Here is a 20,641-nt window from a genome sequence, read left to right as displayed (position 1 = left end):
TTCAGTCTATGTCTTGTTCTAATCATAAGCTCTTCAAGAGGAAGAAAGTTCTATTTTGTAATATACTCATCAGTACCCTGCAGTTTACGAGAGACTAGCTTTGTTGCTGCCTGCCACTGATAAATGACAAGAGTAGCCAGTAATCTCTTCGGTCAGTTTTTCTTAATGAGAAAACAAATATTGTTTTATATACTCCTGGATCGGTATCCCTCATTCATTTGATCCTTGATTTGGCAATCTGAGTTTAGTGATGTCTAATAACTTGAACTTCTGAAGTTGCTTGTAAGTAACAGCAACTGCATATGTTACATGTTGATATTTACCACGCCTTTTAACTTACTCATATTGTGTTCAAAAGGTAAAATAAAGAAGCTTCTGTTACTGAGTTGAGTTGATCAATACTGACAGTAAATTCATAAATAAATAAATACATTTTAAATCACAGACCTTTGAATTACATTGGGTAATTTGCTTATTGTATGTGCATTCTCATTTATCTATACATGGTGCAGTGATATATATGAGTATATAGCTAATATGCATATGTATGTATACCACTACTGTTCATTACAGGCAAAAGCAAATATTCATGAAAGGAAGGTTTTAATGTTCCGTGATTCATTCTTTTCTTAAACATTTTGTTAAGTCCTGTTGCTCATGAAAATGAAAGCAGTGGGGTTGCACTGCAAACCAAGGGGACAACGAAATAGAAAATGTTTCCTTCATTATCATTTTTTTTGTTTCTGAGGAAATCTTTATATTAAAAGTTTGAATTTGGTTTATTTCAGTGGTTTCTGCACAAGGCTTGCAGGCCAAAGACAAAACAGGGTCAAGTGACCCATATGTTACAGTTCAAGTCGGAAAGAACAAAAGAAGAACTAAAACCATTTTTGGAAATTTGAATCCAGTATGGGATGAGAAGTTTTATTTGTAAGTAAATAATGAAACTATTACAAATATTAAAATATTTCAGGATAAATTTAAGACAGGCATTCACAGTATGCAAGCAATAATTATCTCATTTTTTAATTGTATCTATGCATAAATTATAAAAAAGTGAAACTAATATTATGAACTCAGTAACCTCATAATATTTATTATTTATTCTTCATCTCGGGAAGCAAGTGAATTAAAAAAAATATTACAAACAAAAAAGTTGGCACAGCTAAGGTGAGTTTGCAGGAGAAAAAAAAAAAGATTATGACATGATCTGTAACTTGGGTTGACCCAATCTAGTAAGGAATTTACAAGCTTGATTCAGCAATAGCTTGGCATCTGAAGATTGATGACTAAAGACAATAGAAAGATTTGGGGCATCACCTGTCCCATTACAGCTACACCAGCCTGTACTGATGAAATTGTTGATGATAACTTTTAAAACCTCTCATTTTCTGTGAGGTCATTTATTTTAAACCTCTTATATCCTGTACCAAACAGCAAGAAATCATTTTTTGTCAAGGGTTCTTTTCTTTCTATTAGCCCTTCTTGGAGAGAGATAAGGTAACTTCCAATTACCATTTGGTAGAAATGAAAAGCCCTAACTGTGAGTTTAAAGGCAGACTGTTCTTTTTCTCTCCTTCTTTCTTTGTTAATAGTTTACACATGGATCTCATAAACATGCTAAATAAGCAAACTCAACACATACAGCTTGTTTGGGAATGTGGACAAGAGTATATATAAAATACAGAATTTCACATGTATATTGGCTGATGAAGGGAGTGTTAAGAAAAGGGTGTGGAAAATCAGTTGGGACCCAATAACAGAGAGTACCATGGAAAAAGTTAAGAGCTTTCTATGATTTCTACTTCAGACTGCTGGGAGAAACCATTTTAATATCTCTTTGTTTGTTAAGAGAAGATAAGAAATCAGTTGATAGTCATAAATTCTTATTCCTAAGGCAGTCAAGTTAAGTGACTTAAGTAGGATGAGGGCAAAAAAGGGAAGGGACAAGGACTGTGGGAAACTTGAGAGCAAGTGACTTGGGAAAGAGACAGCTTCCACTGCCATGCAGTCCTGCAGCTGCAATGCAGCTAGAATTTCCAGTTTCTTAGGAGAAGCTGGAGATTTGAAAGTTTAAAAAGAACTTTATTGAAGTATAATTGGAAAAAAAGTCTACATCTTCATACTGTACAATTTAAGTTTTGACATATGTATACCCCATGAAACTCTCACCACAGACAAGAAAATGAACATATCTGTCAACCCAAAAAGGTTCTTTATACCCCATTGAAGCCATCCCTCCTGACTGCCCCCCCATGCCAGGCAATCACTGGCTGGCTTTATGGTGCTATAGAACTTTTTTTTTTTTTTGCATTTCTACAATTTTATGTGAATAGATCTTACAGCATGCGTCCTTCTTTTGTGTGTTTTTTTTTTCACTCAGCATAGCTGTTTTGAGATCCATCCATGTTGTAGGGTTTAGCAATACTTTATTTCTTTTTATTGCCAGGTAGCATTTCATTGTATTAAAATATAACCGTTTGTTTATGTAGTCACCTTCAATGGCCATTTGGTATGTTTATAGTTTTTAGCTATTAAAAAATAAAGTTGTTAAGAGCACTTATATGGACATATGTTTACATTTCTCTTGAATAAATACCTAAGACTAGAATAGCTGGAACATATATTAGGAGCATGTTTAATTTTTAAGACTCTTCCTAAGTGCTTGTACCATTCTATATACATTTTCACCACCTATGTATGGGAATTCCAGGTCACACAAATCCTTACAATGTCAGGCCAGTCTTGGATTTTAGCCATTCTAATACATGTGTCTTGTTATCTTATACTGCTTTTATTTTGTATTTATCTAACGACTAATGATTTCAGGCATCTTAGAATATGTTTATATGCTATCCATGTGTCTTCATTAGTTAACTATCCAAGTATTTTGCCCATTTTAATTTTTGTGTGTTTTTATTTGTATAAGTTTCATATTTTTATGTTTTTCACATGTTGGTCTATGATACATTTTGATGTGATTATTTTTAATGTGGTATAAGTTATAGACCCAAGTTCTTTATTTCGCATATGGAAATCCAGTGGTTCCTGCACCATTTTTTGAAAACACTATCCTTTCTGTACTAAACTGCTTTTGCACCTTTTATAAAATTCTGCTTTCTGTATATGTGTGCAGATTATTTCTGTTTCTGGATTTTTTATTTTGATCTTTTTCTCCATGTATATGCCACTACCACATGGTCTTGATTAGTTATACTTTATAATAAATAAAGTCTTAAAATCAGGTAGTGCTAGCCCTCCAACTTTTTCTTTTTTTCAAAGTTACTTTATTTATTTTAGAACCTTTGAATTATTTTCATGTGAAGTTTTTAATTGACTTATCGTTTTTCACACAAAAGAAAGCCTGATACGGTTTTGATTGTTTTATTGCCTTGGCTAAGATTTCCAGAATAATGCCAAGTAAAAGTGATAAGAGCAGACATCGTGGCCTTGTTCCTGATCTTAGATGGAAGACGTTCCTTTCTTGAATAACTGTGATATTAGCTTTGGGCTTATTGCAGATGCAAATTTTCCAGTTAAGACAGCCATCTTCTACTTCCAGTAGGCTAAGAATTTTGATCAGAAATCAATGTTGCATTTTGTCTAATGCTTTTACTGCATCTATTGAGAGAATCATATAATTCCGAATGTCATTTTTAAAACTACTTGGCCGATATTGTTCCATTGTCTTTGTGTTTGCCTCGCTTCCTTAATTTCAGTGATAAATCTGTTGTCTTCTTTGCAACCTTGTACATGTCTTTTTCCCCCCATAATGGCTTTTAAGGTTTTGTTTTCTTTACTCACCTGTACAATTTGATTGCAGTGCGCCATGGTGTAATTTTCATTGTGTTTCTGGTGCTTAGGGTTTATTGAGCTACTTGGGCCTGTGAGTTTGCAGTTTTCTTTAAATTTGGGGGAATTTTGGCCACTGTTTCTTTAAATATTCTTTCTGTCCCTGTCTTCTGGAGATTTCACTTATACATATATTAAGCCTCTTGAAGTTGTCCCACAGGCCACGGATGCGCTTATGTTCTCTCTCCCTCTCTCTCTGCCTCCCTTCCTTTCTCTGTGTTTCACTTTAAATTATTTCTATTGCTAGGCATTCAAATTCACTGACCTTTTCTTCTGTAATGTCTAATCTACTCTTAATCCAAGCCACTGTGTTTTTCATCTCAGACATTTATTTTCCATGTCAGGGAGTTCAAATTGAGTCTCTGTATCTTCCATATCTCTACTTAATTGTTTTTAAAATTAAGATGTTATTGGGGGGGAGGAGGTTCATAGGAAAATTGAGAGGAATGTGTAGTGATTTCCCATGTACCTGCTACCCCCACGCATGCATAGCCTCCCTCCATTATCACCATCTCCCACCAGCATGTGGGTATATTGTTACAATTGATAAACCTACAGTGACACAAGATAATCACTCAAAATTCAGAGTAGACATTACCTTTCTCATAGTGTTTTACATTTTATACGTTTGGGCAAATGTACAATGACATGTATCCATCATTATGGTATCATACAAGGTACTTTTACTGCCTTAAAAATCCTCTGCGCTTCATCCATTCATTCCTCTTCCCTCGCCAAATCCTTGGCAACTACTGATCTTTTTACTGTCTCCAAAGTTTTGCCTTTTCTAAAACGTCATATAGTTGGAGTCATACAGTACGTAGCATTTCCAGATTGACTTTTTTTTTTTCATTTAGTAATATGCACTGAAGTTTCCTCTGTGTTTTTTTTCATGGCTTGATAGCTCATTTCTTTTTCATCACTGAATAATATTTAATTGCCTTGATGTACTAGAGTGTTTTTATTCATTCACCTACTGAAGAACATCTTGGTTACTTCCAAGTTTTAGCCATTATGAATAAAGCTGCTATAAATATTCATATGCAGGTTTTTATGTGGACATAAATTTTCAGCTCCTTAGGGTAAATGCCAAGGAGTATGATTGCTAGATTCTATGGGAAGGGTATGTTTAGTTTTGTAACAAACGGCCAAACTGTCTTCCATAGTGTCTGTACCATTTTGTGTTCTCCCCAGCAGTGAATAACATTTCTTCTTGTTCCACATCCTCTCTAGCGTTTGACATTGTCAGTATTTTGAATTTCGGCTGATCTGGTAGGTGCGTATGGTACCTCGTTTTAATTTGATTTTCATTTGAGACGATCCATGTGGAACATCTGTTCATTTGCTTATTTGCAATCCTGTTCATTATCTTTGGTGAGGTGTCTGTTAAGGTTTTCGGTCCATTTCTTTTTTTTCTTTTTTTTTTTTTTTGCGGTACGTGAGCCTCTCACTGTTGTGGCCTCTCCCGTTGCGGAGCACAGGCTCCGGACGCGCAGGCTCAGCGGCCATGGCTCACGGGCCCAGCCGCTCTGCGGCATGTGGGATCCTCCCGGACCGGGGCACGAACCCGTGTCCCCTGCATCGGCAGGCAGACTCTCAACCACTGCGCCACGAGGGAACCCCCCCGGCCCATTTCTTAATCAAGTTGTTTATTATTATTGAGTTTTAAGATTTCTTTGAATATTTTGGATAATAGTCTTTCATCACATGTGCCTTTTGAAAATACTTTCTCCATGTCTGTGGCTTGTCTTCTCATTCCCCTGACATTGTCTTTCTCTACTTAGCTTTCTGATTCATGCAATACTTATAATAATTGTTTTGATGCCCTTGACTGACAATTCTAACATTTGTGTCCATTCTTGGTCAGTTTTGATTGATAATTTTTTTTCCCTTATTTTCTGTTGTGTTTTTCTGCTACTTCATGTGCCTGGTAATTTTATATTGAATGACAGACTTTGCAAATATTACTTTGTTGGTTGCTGGATACTTTTGGCATCCTCTAAATATTCTTGAGCTCTGTTCTGAGACATAGTTAAGTTACATGGAAACATATAGTTCTTTAGGTAGGTCTTGCTTTTTAAAATTTGTTAAGTGGGAATGAAATAGCACTCAACTTCAGGCTAATTATTCCTCAGTACTGAAGCAAGACTCTAACATGTCCTCCACCTACTGACTCATGAATGATAAGGTTTTCTTGTCTGTGCAGTGGACACAAACACTATTTCTAGCCTTGGTGAGCGTTGGGCACTGTGACATCTAATCCTTTCAAGGGTGGCTTTTAACCTGGCTTTGGGTAGTTTCATCACATGCGTGCACTTATTACTCAGCGGATTGCCCAAGATGAGCCTGAAGTAGATTGTTGCTTTCTTTCTGTTCAGTTCTCTTCTTTTTGATAGTATGTATGCCCTGTGACTTCTAGCTACATTGGCTTTTTCAGATTTTCAACTCTGTCGTTCCAACTCAGAGAGTCCAGTGGACTCCACCTGGGTTTTCTCTCTTTGCACAGTGGCCTGGAAACTCCCTCAGGGAAGTAAGCTGAAGTAATGGTAAGGCTCACCTTGTTAATTTTTTTCACCTCCTTGAAATCACTGTTCTTCTTTGACAGATCTTCAGTATATTGAGAAACAATGTTTTATATATTTCGCTCACTTCTTGACTTTTCATGTGGGGGGAATCTCTAGTCCCGGTTACTCCCTCTTGACTAGAATAGAAAGTCTGGAACTTTGAATTTAATTGATAAGCAAAACAAAATAAAACAGTATGAAAGCCAACACAGAACATGTCAAACAAGGTACAGCCTTTGGAGGTATGTGACCCACAGGTGTTCAGTTGCAATCTATGAAATAAAGCATCCATTTAAAGAAATGCAGTAGTAGAAATATTCTAGTTTTATAATCCTGCAAAGGACCCCCTTTGATAAATCAGCTGAACAATGATAAGTGCATGCATATGAGGAAACTTCCCAAGACCAAGGTAAGGTCCACCCAAAAGAATTAGATATGACAGTGCCCAGTGTTCAGTCACGTCAGGAATAGTGTTTGCTCCCACTGGACAGGCTAGAAAGATTCATGGTTCATGGGCTGAGTATACTGGAATGGATATTGAAAACATGAGTAATCAGTATTCTAACTGGCAGTTTTTCGTGTAATTTACTGTATACTTGTTTTCCTTTTGATAGGAGGCACCAACAATACATGTATTTTTAAAACAGCATCCTTTTCAAGGAAGAAATTTAAATTTATTGCACTAGGCTGTGCATATAATATATGTATATATATATAGAGAATATTTTTCACATTTTTCACTTTACTGACAAAATATTTATGAGCTTTAAGTGAAATCATGCTCACAAATATTTTCCATATTTTCCTTCTAGAATATAAAAAAATGAATGCCTAAATTTTCAACAGTAATTAATTTTGTTGCCAGTTACCTGAACTCCAAGATTCCATTTTTATTATCGATGTTCTATATCACTGGTTCTAGAAATACTATTTTGAATCTACCTGTCCATGATTTCATTTGAGCATGAAAATAGTGTGATAGTTGCAAACTTGTCTTCCTTTATAAGGAAGGAGGAAATGAGTTCATAGTGTATTTATGTGCAGATTTTGAAAAATGCGTACATGTCGCAGATGAACTCACCCAGGCCTCCCACTACCCTGACAGTTCTGCCCTGTGAACCGGAGTGTAAAAACGTGTCCTGGCATTCTGAAAATAGGACGGCTTATTCATCGTATGGCTTTAGTTTGCATTTTGGGTAATTTGCTTCAATTCTGAGCTTTAGCTTTTCTAATATGGAGAAAATGGGATAATACATACTTCCCAGGACTGATATATTTGTTGAGATAATGTATATAGAGCTTTTGTCACTTGTTAAGCATATTCAAAATGGCAGTTGTATTTTTATAATGATAAGCGTTAATAACATGATCACATCCTTTGTGCCGAGAGTCAGGACTTAGAGCAGAAATGGCAGTAATACTTTCATACCGAAAAGGTTCCAACCTGGATAGTGAGGCCAAGAGGAGTCTGATGAACAAAGTGCTGTAGGAAGGAAGTACTGCTGAAAGAAGAATTTAGAGAATTGAAACTGGGCGAAGTTTTGAGACATGGTTTTATCCAACTCCCTCATCTTACTGATGAGAAAATCAAAGCTTAGACAGGTTATAGTAGAGACAAGACTACAAAGCAGCCCCCTATTGTGAAGGCGAAAATAAGATACAAGTAGAAATAAAGAGGTGTGTCTTTCCCTACCTTCAGACTCTTCCTCTGGAAAAAGTGCAGTTGACCTGAACCAGGCAGGCAGTCACAAAGCTGGTAAGACAAAAATGCAGATGAAGTAATTTTTCAATTTTTTTTGTTTGAAAGCCTAATGGTTCCCCCACTAATGGCACTTTGATGCCCTCAAAAGATTAATGCTAAGTAATTTCAATTTTAATTTTACCTCTCTTGCCATGGGTTAAAAAAAGAAGTTTGAAATTTTAATCTTCAAAAGACTAGGGATGTGTGATTCTAGAATGTGGCACTCTGGACAGTGTTTACAGAGAACAGAGACATGACCAATTAAGCCCTTGCAGAAATGTGGGGTAGGAGGGGTGGTAAACGTGTTATTTTTAAAATACCACATGAAAATTAATTACACTAATCTATATGAAAGCACTTTGAAATTGATATAGTGTTACATAAATCTAAGGTGCTCCTTATCTTTGCTCTTGGATCCTAGTAAGTTATGGATTCGATCATTTCATAATTAATTATGACCCGATTTTATTTTCCTGTGCTATAATTAAAGAAATGGTTATGCTTATCATAAACCATTCCCTCAGGAGGAAAAGGAGTCAGTCTCTCCCAGTGGGTTCTAGAGAGAAAATGGAAGTATAGTCTGCCGATTTGAATACGACATTTTGTAGTTAGAAGACTTAAATTTTATATATGTGTTGATACTATGCTTTCTAGAGAACTCTACAGTTGATCCTTGGTGCCTCACTTTTGCTAACATAGGAAAGAAAAACAAAATATGCTGATTCCCTCCTGGAGGGGCAGTAGCTGGTACGTATTGGCTATCTTTTTTAGATTGGTGTCAATATTAACCATTGGAGTAAAGAGTTATTTTAATAACAGAGAGTCTAGTCAATACATTGCCTGTGGTAGGAGTGTGGACACGCCCTCATTTATTCATGGTGGTGTTGAATAGGCACGGCAGTGGTGTTTAAACATTCTACTCATGTATTGACTGAACAACCAGCTTCACTTGCTTTGTGGGGTAGCAGTTAAATTCCACCCTCATTTCCTGAGTGTCCTTTATATGCAAAGCACTATACTGGGTCCACGGAAAGTACTGACTTGAGTAATTTCATGTTCTACCCAAAAGCTCTCTGGCCTTGAAGTTTACAAACCTGAGTTCCAGAACTATTCTGGATCCAGCATGCTTCTTGACCTCCAGGAAACCCCTCAACCTCTTTGAATCTCAGTTTCACAGTGGGCATTGTGCACAAAAAGTATTCCCCACCTTGACTCAATGAAGTTATTATTAGGAGGTAGTGTACATGAAAGCTCTTTTAACACATAAGCACCCAAAATTCATAATGCTGTTATTTGTAGAGGTTTGATTGTCTTGGCCCTTTGAAGCATATGCCACCCATGTTGCATTCACAGCTACCCAGATGGGGTGGCACACCGAGTGCCTCAGGCCCAAGGCTCTCCACTGTGCCATGTGCTGCTCAGCCCAGGGCTGAGTATGAATTAAGCATAAACTCAGCTCCATAGGAGATAACATTTAAATACTACAGTTAAATAAAAATGTCTTCAGAGCATGGCAGGTTAATATTTTAAAATGACAGCCTGAATGTAATCAAGGATTTGATCTATTGCCTGGATTACTAGCGGAGGCCTTTCCTGGGCTATGTGGGATGGGAGCATTTCCTCAGTCGTCTGAGCTAGCTTACAATGATGCATCAGGAAGTCATTTGTCAAGAAGATAGTCCCACGATTGTCTAAAGCAAGAAGGAGTTTAGTCACACTTCACGGGCTTACAAATTTGTTTACTTACCATTGTCTACATTGTGAATATGCCTGGCAACAGGGGGATATAATAACCAGTACTGCCTTTAACTTAGCAAACAAGGTTGAACCATTACTCATCCATATACAGCAGAGCCAATAGACTAGCACCTACTTCATGAATAATTCATACCAGAACTTAAGGGTTAGTAAGGAGAGGAAGGTGTATGGAAAGAGGTCTGGACAGAATTCAATGAAGTATGAACTTAGGGCCACCAAAAAGAATTGACTTATAGTCAACAAACCATAAAATTTTGGATCAGGACAGATCCTTGATATTCTATAGGCTGAGATACAGAGGAACATAGACTTTACTTAGTTTTAAACTGAGGATTTAGAATTCAAACAACTAGAATTCAAACAAAATCCCCCAGATCTTTAGGGAGCAGTTAAATTACAAACAGCAAACTCTTGGGGCAATGGGGTCTATTCTGTAGAGATCCCTCTTGGTGGGAAGAAAGGGTCTACATTTAAACTGGTCCATAGAAAAGGAATTAGGAAGAAACAAATTGTATTACAGAAAGCCTTTGCAGGAGTCCAGGAAAAGCCAAACAGTAGAACTGCAAAAGGGCAGAAATTATTATGCTTATTTATTTTCTCTATTTTTCTCTGATGTTTGTCCATCTCTATGTGTTTTTCTCCATCTCTGCCCCTCCATTATATATTTTCTCTTCTCTCTCTCCGTCTCTCCCTCTCCCTGTCTGCCTCTCATCTGTCACTGTCCCTCCTTGTGTCCCTTCCCCTCCCTTCTTTCCTCCCCGCTCTGTACTCCAGTCTGATTCCTGATGTCTAATCAATAGCTTTTCATTAATTAGCTTCCATGTGGTTCGTAATAGCCTTAGCACTAAGGTCATGTGTTGCCTACCTCTAGTGCTCACAGTTTCTTTGCATTTTTAAGCAGTTAGCCCAGTTCCTCTTTGTGAAACAAACCATACAAGTCGTGGGTGGTTTCCTGGTGACTAATTTGAGCCTATGGATTGAACCAATTCCCCCTGAGTAAAATATATATATATATATATATATATATATATGTGTGTGTGTGTGTATATATATATATATTTATATTTATAGAATGTAAGTAAAGGTACTTACAGTCATCTGGATTTTTGTAGCATTTTCAAGACCCAATCACTATAGCCAGCCATCCTCTGTTTGGTTCATCCCCCCACCTCTTGGATGTGCTCCACATGTGGACCAACCATTTTGAAGGCAGAGAAAGGAGACTCACATGTTAGTGCTATCCCTAGCCAAATTGGAAATGTGCAGATCTCTACTGACTTAGAACTGTACAATGTAAAGTCCAACTTCCTGGGCATTTTGTGTGTGTGTCAGTACCAGCTCCAACCCTCTTTAGAAAAATAATTCTTTCAACAAATATTTATGTGTGAGGCACTCTCCTAGATGCTACAGACATTGAGGTAAATATGCACAATAGTTGCTTCCTCGTACAGAGTTCTCATTCTAATTGGTGGGGAGACTGTGCTGAGACTCATATCAGCTAGGAAAAGAGTCAATGCTAGGAAATTAGGGGAGAATGGACAGTTCTCCTTGGTCCTGCCATCCTGGCTGAGCTTGACAATAGAACATTTATCTCTGTGTAAAGGGTGTATAAAACAAGATAATATTGGACAAAAGAAATTCTAGATAAGTAATCACCTTATTGAGATATAATGACTAGGAAGAAAAATCTAAAACCCAAATCACTGAAAGTATCATCATAATTATAGTCACTGATATTTGTGTAACCATTTACTGTATCTTAACTGCTACCACATGTATTACACTTCTCAAATACCTTACGAAGCATTGCCATTACTGTTGTTTTTGTTGTTATTGTCATTTTATAAATAAGAAAGCTAAGACTCAGGGAAGGAAACAGATTGTTGCTAAAGAATTCATCCAAACAAGGAAAGTAAAAGAAAGAAGACTCTTATCATCATCTTCTATTACTGCAGTAAGTGCCCTTTCCACACTATCTCATTCCCTTACTAGTGCCAATCATTCAAAACAACCACCCAAAGAGAGCCAGGGAAAACCCAGTACAAAAAACCCAACGTTAAAACAGATAAGTGAAGATATTGAAGATATTTTTTACAAAAGACTGAAAATGAACTTCTAGAAATGAAAAATACATTGTGTACAATGGAAAGTACACCGAATAGGAATGATGCAGATTAAATATTGCAGAAGAAAAGATTATTTATCTTACAGACATAATAATAAAAAAAATATGAGATGAAACATACAGAAAATTTCAGAGAATAAACAGAACAGTTGAGACTGGTTCAAGAAGCCAAAAATCATCTAATCGGAGTTTCCTAAAGGAGAAGAAGGGAAGATGGGTATAAAAAGTATCTGAGGAAATAATGGACTTTCTTTTCCCAAATTTGATCAGAATTATAAACCCACAGGCTCAAGAAGCTCAATGAATCTCAAGCATAAGATACATGAAAAAATTACATCAACACAACATAGTCAAATTGCTCCAAACCAGTGAAGAAAAGGAAATCATGAAAACTTCCAGAGAAAAAAGGCACACCATACACAGAGTAAGAAAAATAAAGGTAGCCTCAGAAATGGTGTAACCAGTAGTACAATGGAGCATCATCTTTTCATTGTTGTAAGAAAAACTGTCAAACTAGAGTTCTAAACACAGAGAAAACACTCTTCAAAAAAAGGCAATGAAGTGGTTTAAAACATACAAAGACAAAATAAAGGCTTTCCATACATATGAAAGCTGAAAGAATTCCTTTCCTTCTGACTGGCACTACAAAAAATATTAAGAGAAGTTTCTCAGGCAGAAGAAATGTGATGCCAGAGGAAAATACAGCTCAATATAAAGGCATGAAAAAGAATGAACTCTGGAAATAATAACCTCATTGACATATATATTACGCTCTTACATTTTATTTAGATTTATTTAAAAGATTGGTAAGTATTAACACAAAAATAATAACTTATTCCTGAGTTGTTAATGCAATAACTAAAATATATGATAATGATTGCATAAAGATCTAGGAGACAAAACTGAAAATATACTATTATAAGGTTCTTACACTGTATATTAAAGGGTATAAAACATTTGTAGATTGTGCAAATATGCATACTAAAGTAAGTATAATGACAAAACAAAAGAATTAATAGCTAATTTGACAACGAAGTAGATAAAATTCAGTTATAAAAAATAATTGAAAAAACCAGATAAAAGGGAAAATGGGACAAAAATGGGGAAAATAAAAAATAGCAAGATGCCCATGTTTTCCACTAAGAGTTTTATAGTCTCTGGCCTTACATTTAGGTCTTTAATCCATTTTGAGTTTATTTTTGTGTATGGTGTAAGGGAGTGTTCTAATTTCATTCTCTTACATGTAGCTGTCCAGTTTTCCCAGCACTACTTATTGAAGAGGCTGTCTTTTCTCCATTGTATATTCTTGCCTCCTTTATCAAAGATAAGGTGACCGTATGTGTGTGGGTTTATCTCTGGGCTTTCTATCCTGTTTCATTGTTCTATATTTCTGTTTCTGTGCCAGTACCATACTGTCTTGATTACTGTAGCTTTGTAGTATAGTCTGAAAACAGGGAGCCTGATTCCTCCAGCTCCATTTTTCTTTCTCAAGATTGCTTTGGCTATTCGGGGTCTTTTGTGTTTCCATACAAATTGTGAATTTTTTTGTTCTAGTTCTATGAAAAATGCCATTGGTAGTTTGATAGGGATTGCAAGGAATCTGTAGATTGCTTTGGGTAGTATAGTCATTTTCACAATGTTGATTCTTTTAATCAAAGAACATGGTATATTTCTCCATCTGTTTGTATCATCTTTAATTTCTTTCATCAGTGTCTGATAGTTTTCTGCATACAGGTTTTTTTTCTCTTTACGTAGGTTTATTCCTAGGTGTTTTATTATTTTTGTTGCAGTGGTAGATGGGAGTGTTTCCTTAATTTTGCTTCCAGATATTTCATCATTAGTGTATAGGGATGCCAGAGATTTCTGTGCATTAATTTTGTCTCCTGCTACTTTACCAAATTCATTGATTACCTCTAATAGTTATCTGGTAGCATCTTTAGGATGTATATGTATGTATAGTATCATGTCATCTGCAAACAGTGACAGTTATACTTCTTCTTTTCTCATTTGGATTCCTTTTATTTCTTTTTCTTCTCTGATTGCTGTGGCTAAAACTTCCAAAACTATGTTGAATAATAGTGGTGAGAGTGGGCAGCCTTGTCTTGTTCCTGATCTTAGTGGAAATGGTTTCACTTTTTCACCATTGAGCACAATGTTGGCTATGGGTTTGTTATATATGGCCTTTATTATATTGAGGTAAGTTCCCTCTATGTCTAATTTCTGGAGGGTTTTTATCATAAATGGGTGTTGAATTTTGTCAAAAGCTTTTTCTGCATTTATTGAGATGATCATATGGTTTTTCTCCTTCAATTTGTTAATATGCTGTATCACATTGATTAATTTGCATATATTGAAGAATCCTTGCATTCCTGGAAGAAACCCCAATTAATCATGCTGTATGATCCTTTTAATGTGCTGTTGGATTCTGTTTGGTAGTATTTTGTTGAGAATGTTTGCGTCTATGTTCACCAGTAATATTGGCTGGTTGTTTTCTTTCTTTGTGATATCTTTGTCTGGTTTTGATATCAGGGTGATGGTGACCTTGTACAATGAGTTTGGGAGTGTTCCTCCCTCTTCTATATTCTGGAAGAGTTTGAGAAGGATAGGTGTTAGCTCTTCTCTAAATGTTGGATAGAATTTGCCTGTGAAGGCATCTGGTCCTGGGCTTTTGTTTGTTGGAAGATTTTTAATCACAGTCTCAATTTCAGTGCTTGTGATTGGTCTGTTCATATTTTCTGTTTCTTCCTTGTTCAGTCTCGGAAGGTTGTGCATTTCTAAGAATTTGTCCATTTCTTCCAGATGGTCCATTTTATTGGCATATAGTTGCTTATGGTAATCTCTCATGATCCTTTGTATTTCTGAAGTGTCAGTTGTTACTTCTCCTTTTTCATTTTAATTCTATTAATTTGAGTCTTTTCCCTTTTTTTCTTGATGAGTCTGGCTAAAGTTTTATCAATTTTGTTTATCTTCTCATAGAACCAGCTTTTAGTTTTGTTGATCTTTGCTATCGTTTCCTTCATTGCTTTTTCATTTATTTCTGATGGGATGTTTATGATTTCTTTCCTTCTGCTAACTTTGGGGTTTTTTGTTCTTCTTTCTCTAATTGCTTTAGGTGTAAGTTTAGGTTGTTTCTTTGAAATGTTTCTTGTTTCTTGAGGTAGGATTGTATTGCTATAAACTTACGTCTTAGAACTGCTTTTGCTGCATCCCACAGGTTTTGAGTCATCGTGTTTTCATTGTCTTGTTTGTAGGTATTTTTTGTTTTCCTCTTTTATTTCTTCAGTGATCTCTTGGTTATTTAGTAGTGTATTGTTTGGCCCCCATGTGTTTGTATTTTTTTTACAGATTTTTTTCCTGTAACTGATATCTAGTCTCATAGTGTTGTGGTTGGAAAAGATACTTGATACAATTTCAGTATTCTTAAATTTACCAAGGCCTGATTTGTTACCCAAGATATGATCTACCCTGTAGAATGTTCCATGAGCACTTGAGAAGAAAGTGTATTCTGTTGTTTTTGGATGGAATGTCCTGTAAATATCAATTAAGTCCATCTTGTTTAATGCAGCATTTAAAGCTTGTGTTTCCTTATTTATTTTCATTTTGGATGATCTGTCCATTGGTGAAAGTGGGGTGTTAAAGACCCCTACTATGATTGTGTTACTGTCAATTTCCCCATTTGCCTTATGTATTGAGGTGCTCCTATATTGGGTGCATAAATATTTACAATTGTTATATCTTCTTCTTGGATTGATCCCTTGATCATTATATAGGTCATTCTTTGTCTCTTGTAATGATCTTTATTTTAAAGTCTATTTTGTCTATTTTTCTAATTTGATATGAGAATTGCTACCCCAGCTTTCTTTTGATTTCCATTTGCATGGAATATCTTTTTCCATCACCTCATTTTCAGTCTGTATGTGTCTCTAGATCTGAAGTGGGTCTCTTGTAGACAGCATATATATGGGTCTTGTTCTTGTTTCCATTCAGCTGGTTGTGTCTTTGGGTTGGAGCATTTAATCCTTTTACATTTAAGGTAGTTATCAATATGTATGTGCCTATTACCATTTTCTTAATTGTTTTGGGTTTGTTATTGTAAGTCTCTTCCTTCTCTTGTGTTTCCTGCCTAGAGAAGTTCCTTTAGCATTTGTTGTAGAGCTGGTTTGGTGGTGCTGAATTCTCTTAGCTTTTGCTTGTCTGTAAAGGGTTTAATTTCTCCATTGAATCTGAATGAGATCCTTGCTGGGTAGAGTAATCTTGATTGTAGGTTTTTCCCTTTCATCACTTGAAGTATGTCCTGCCACTCCCTTTTGGCTTGCAGAGTTTCTGCTGAAAGATCAGCTGTTAACCTTATGGGGATTCCCTTTTATGTTATTTGTTGTTTTTCCTTCACTGCTTTTAATATTTTTTCTTTGTATTTAACTTTTGATAGTTTGATTAATATGTGTCTTGGCGTATTTCTCCTTGGATTTATCCTGTATGGGACTCTCTGTGCTTCCTGGACTTGATTGACTATTTCCTTTCCCATATTAGGGAAGTTTTCAACTATAATCTCTTCAAATATTTTCTCAGTCTCTTTTTTGGTCTTCTTCTTCTGGGACCCCTATAATTCGAATGTTGGTGCATTTAATACTGTCCCACAGTTCTCCGAGACTGTCCTCAGTTCTTTTCAATGTTTTTTCTTTATTCTGCTCTGTGGTAGTTATTTCCACTATTTTGTCTTCCAGGTCATTTATCCCTTCTTCTGCCTCAGTTATTCTGCTATTGATTCCTCCTAGAGAGTTTGTAATTTTATTTACTGTGTTGTTCATCACTGTTTTTTGCTCTTTAGTTCTTCTAGGTCCTTGTTAAACGTATTTTGTATTTTCTCCATTCTATTTCCAAGATTTTGGATAATCTTTACTATCATTACTCTGAATTCTTTTTCAGGTATACTGCCTATTTCCTCTTCATTTGTTTGGTCTGGTGGGTTTTTACCTTTCTCCTTCATCTTCTGTATATTTCTCTGTCTTTTCATTTTGCTTAACTTACTGTGTTTGGGGTCTCCTTTTTGCAGGCTGCAGGTTCGTACTTCCTGTTGTTTTTTGTATCTTCTCCCAGTGGGCAAGATTGGTTCATTGGGTTGTGTAGGCCTCCTGGTGGAGGAGACTGGTGCCTGTGTTCTGCTGGATGAGGCTGGATCTGGACTTTCTGGTTGGCAGGACCACGTCTGGTGGTCTCTTTTTGGGTGTCTGTGAACTATCATGATTTTAGGCTGTCTCTCTGCTAATAGGTGGGGTTGTGTTCCTGTCTTGCTAGTTGTTTGACATAGGGTTCTAGCACTGTAGATTGCTGGTCGTTGAGTGGAGCTGGGTCTTAGCATTGAGATGGAGGTCTCTGGGAGAGCTTTCTCCATTTGATATTACGTGGGGCTGGGAGATGTGTGGTGGACCAATGTCCTGAACTTGGCTCTGCCACCTCAGAGTCTCTTGTGTTTGTGTGGTGACTTGGTTTTTTTTTTCTTTTTGAATTCTATCTCTTTGTATTTTCCATAACATCCAGCAAAAGAGTCTAGAGAGGTCTGAAGTATACCCAACATTACTATTTATGAATTCTTAGGCATAACTGCTCCATTCCCAATAATTGGTTGAGCTTAGATTTAAGTGGAAAAGTTAATTGGATGGTAGGATTTCCTAATGTTTTTTCTCTGTTTTAGCAATTCCTTGGTGATTAGTGCAGAAGTTTTCCACTAGCCTGTGCACTGTTGCTGTGTTGCTGATGTTTGGAATGAGAGGGGTGTTAGTAGTATTTACCTTTATCATCGCTGCTTCTCATTCAAGTGTGGTGTTCAGATAAGGTCTGCTCAGGCAACTGATGTAACTGCAGCTTGCCACTGACATTCCCATCATTGCTTCAGAGTTTCTCAGGAGAATAGCAGCTGTTCTTTTCTAGCAAAGAGTGAAGGGGAGCCTCTCAGAGAAAGGCAACTTAAGTGCCTATAAAAAAGCATGCTGACTGATTCTGTTCTCTTGCCAGGTACAGATTCTGGCTATTTTCACCCTTTTTCTCTGGCAAGAAATAATCATAAGCTCCTTTTTAGAGGTCTCTTTGTTATATGGTGGGGGAGGGCACTTTTCATTCATTTTTTTTTCTCCTTTTCAATTGCACTGGTGTGGGAAAGAGGAAAGTTTTGTAGAAATGTACATACATATTTCATTTTTTTATATTTAATTTAATGTATAACAGATGGACTCCCTAAAAGTCAATATAATAGGAGAAGGCATATTTCAGCTTTCTGATTAGCAAAGATTGAAAAGTAATTAGTACTCAGTACTAATGAAAGTATAGAGAAACAGGTGTAGTGTAAGCACATATATGCTTTCTGCAGGATATTTTAGTAATTGTGTGTGTGTGTGTATCTATCTGTATACAGATGTGTATGTAACTGACATGACTTCCAACCTAAAAAATCCACTTTTAATAATTTGTCAGACTAGAATATTTTTATAAGTTCATAAATATATACATACAAAGCATTCTGTATAGTAGTACAGTAAGACATTGGAAACCACCTAAATACACATCTACTATCTATAGGGGATGAATTCATTAGAAAACATCCATATAATGGAATATATCATATAATCATTAGAAAGAATGATGTATATGTGTATATGTCAGGATGGACATGACATATTAAATTTAAAAAGTGGAGATGCTAAATGGTATGTAGAGTATGATCGTGCATTTATACAAATTCAGTTAAAATTAAATACAATTATATAGATCAAGTATCAAACCTTTTAAAGGTTAACACTAAGCAATATCTTTCCATTAAAATATTGACAGTAACATTCATTGAGTCAAGTAGGGCACTGAATGCAAATATGTGATAATATGAATTGTGCTCACTGCAGTGGAAATTGGTAGAGGGATGCTCCATCTTTCTGAAAAACAGTATTTTAAAAAAGTTAAAGCATCCATATGCTTATACAGAGTGACTATATAACATTAATGATAATAAAATGGTTTATATTTATAAAGCACTATTATTTTTTCAAAGCATTTTTTTAAACAAGTTTCTTTTCTTTTTTTCTTTTTTAAAATTTAATTAATTAATTTTTGTCTGTGTTGGGTCTTTGTTTCTGTGCGAGGGCTTTCTCTACTTGGCGGCGAGCAGAGGCCACTCTTCTTTGCGGTGCACGGGCCTCTCACAGTCGCGGCCTCTCTTGTTGCGGAGCACAAGCTCCAGATGCGCAGGCTCAGTAGTGTGGCTCATGGGCCTAGTTGCTCTGCGGCATGTGGGACCTTCCCAGACCAGGGCTTGAACCCGTGTCTCCTGCATTGGCAGGCAGATTCTCAACCACTGTGCCACCAGGGAAGCCCTCAAAGCATTTTTATACTCATAATTTTCTTTCCAAATCACTCATTGTGTTACCTAGTGCAAAAATGTTTATTATTCTCTTCTTATCAGTTTCCTTTCCTGAAATAAGGAAGTTGAATGATACACTCTAGAAAAATGCTTTTAGCGTTAAAGGGTTTTATCTATGAAGATGCAAATGTAAAGACCTCTTAGGGAAAGGCACAGCAATGCTAAAAGGAGTAAGAGAAACAAAGAAACACTTCAAACCAAGTGCATAGTGTTATGTGTTTCTTTATGGCATTTTCTACATGAGTTTGGCATATGTGCTGGTCATTTACCTGTTTGCTATACCATTTATTCCCTGAAATGTCTTTGGTGTGTTCTTTATCTCAGGGAACTGAACTCTAAAGGCTACCTTTCCCAGACTTCCCTGCCCATTAGGTTTGGCCATGAGGAAGCACTGCAATAAGATCAAAGGTGGGAGGATGGGAGAAGCCAGAGTATTTTTTTTCCTTCTCTCTGCCTTGGACAGCATCACCAATGATGTGTGGGTTTCCTTCCTGATTCAAGCTTCTGTTGGATGGGACCTTCCTCTGTGGTCCCAGTTCCTATCTATCTTTTCCCATTGTGTGAACCTTTGTACCTTATTGGTGGGCATGCAAAATGGTACATCTGCTATGGGAACCAGTATGGAGTTTACTCAAACATTTGAAAACAGAACTACCATTGATCTGGCTATCTCACTTCTGGGTATATATCCAAAAGAATTGAGATCAGAATCTCAAAGAGATATTAGCGCTTCCAAGCCCAGTATTATTCACAGCAGCCAAGATGTGGAAACAACCTAAATGTCCAGTGACAGGTGAATGAATAAAGAAAATGTGATATATACATACAATGGGATATTATTCATCCTTACAAAAGAAGGAAATTCTGCAATATGTGACAGTAGGGATGAACCTTGAGGATGTTATGCTAAGCCAGTTACAGAAAGACAAATACTGCATTATTACACTTACATGAGGTATCTAAAATCATCATATTCACAGAATTAAAGACCAGAATGGTGGTTTCTGTGGGCTGGAGAGAGGGTGAAATGGGGAGTTACTAATCAATAGGCACAGAGTTTTCTGTTTTTTTTTTTTAACATCTTTATAGGGGTATAATTGCTTTACATTGTTGTGTTAGTTGCTGCTGTAAAACAAAGTGAATCAACTATACATATACATATATCCCTATATCCCCTCCCTCTTGTGTCTCCC

At 36.3% G+C, this 20,641-nt stretch overlaps 1 protein-coding gene across 1 annotated transcript in view; it reads left to right on the top strand.

The window, feature by feature from the left end:
* The window catches only part of UNC13C (unc-13 homolog C), a 739,526-nt gene that overhangs the window by 387,280 nt on the left and 331,605 nt on the right, over nt 1-20,641 (top strand). The window contains exon 13 of the mRNA XM_079913745.1: nt 789-930. Within this exon, the coding sequence (XP_079769871.1) occupies nt 789-930 (142 nt within the window). The remainder of the gene's footprint in view (nt 1-788; nt 931-20,641) is intronic.

The sequence above is a fragment of the Stenella coeruleoalba genome (assembly GCF_951394435.1).
Source record: "Stenella coeruleoalba genome assembly, chromosome: 2".
In the NCBI taxonomy this organism is placed as follows: Eukaryota; Metazoa; Chordata; class Mammalia; order Artiodactyla; family Delphinidae; genus Stenella; species Stenella coeruleoalba.
The sequence above is the reverse complement of the archived record's forward strand: the minus strand, read 5'-3'. Positions and strand labels throughout refer to the sequence as shown.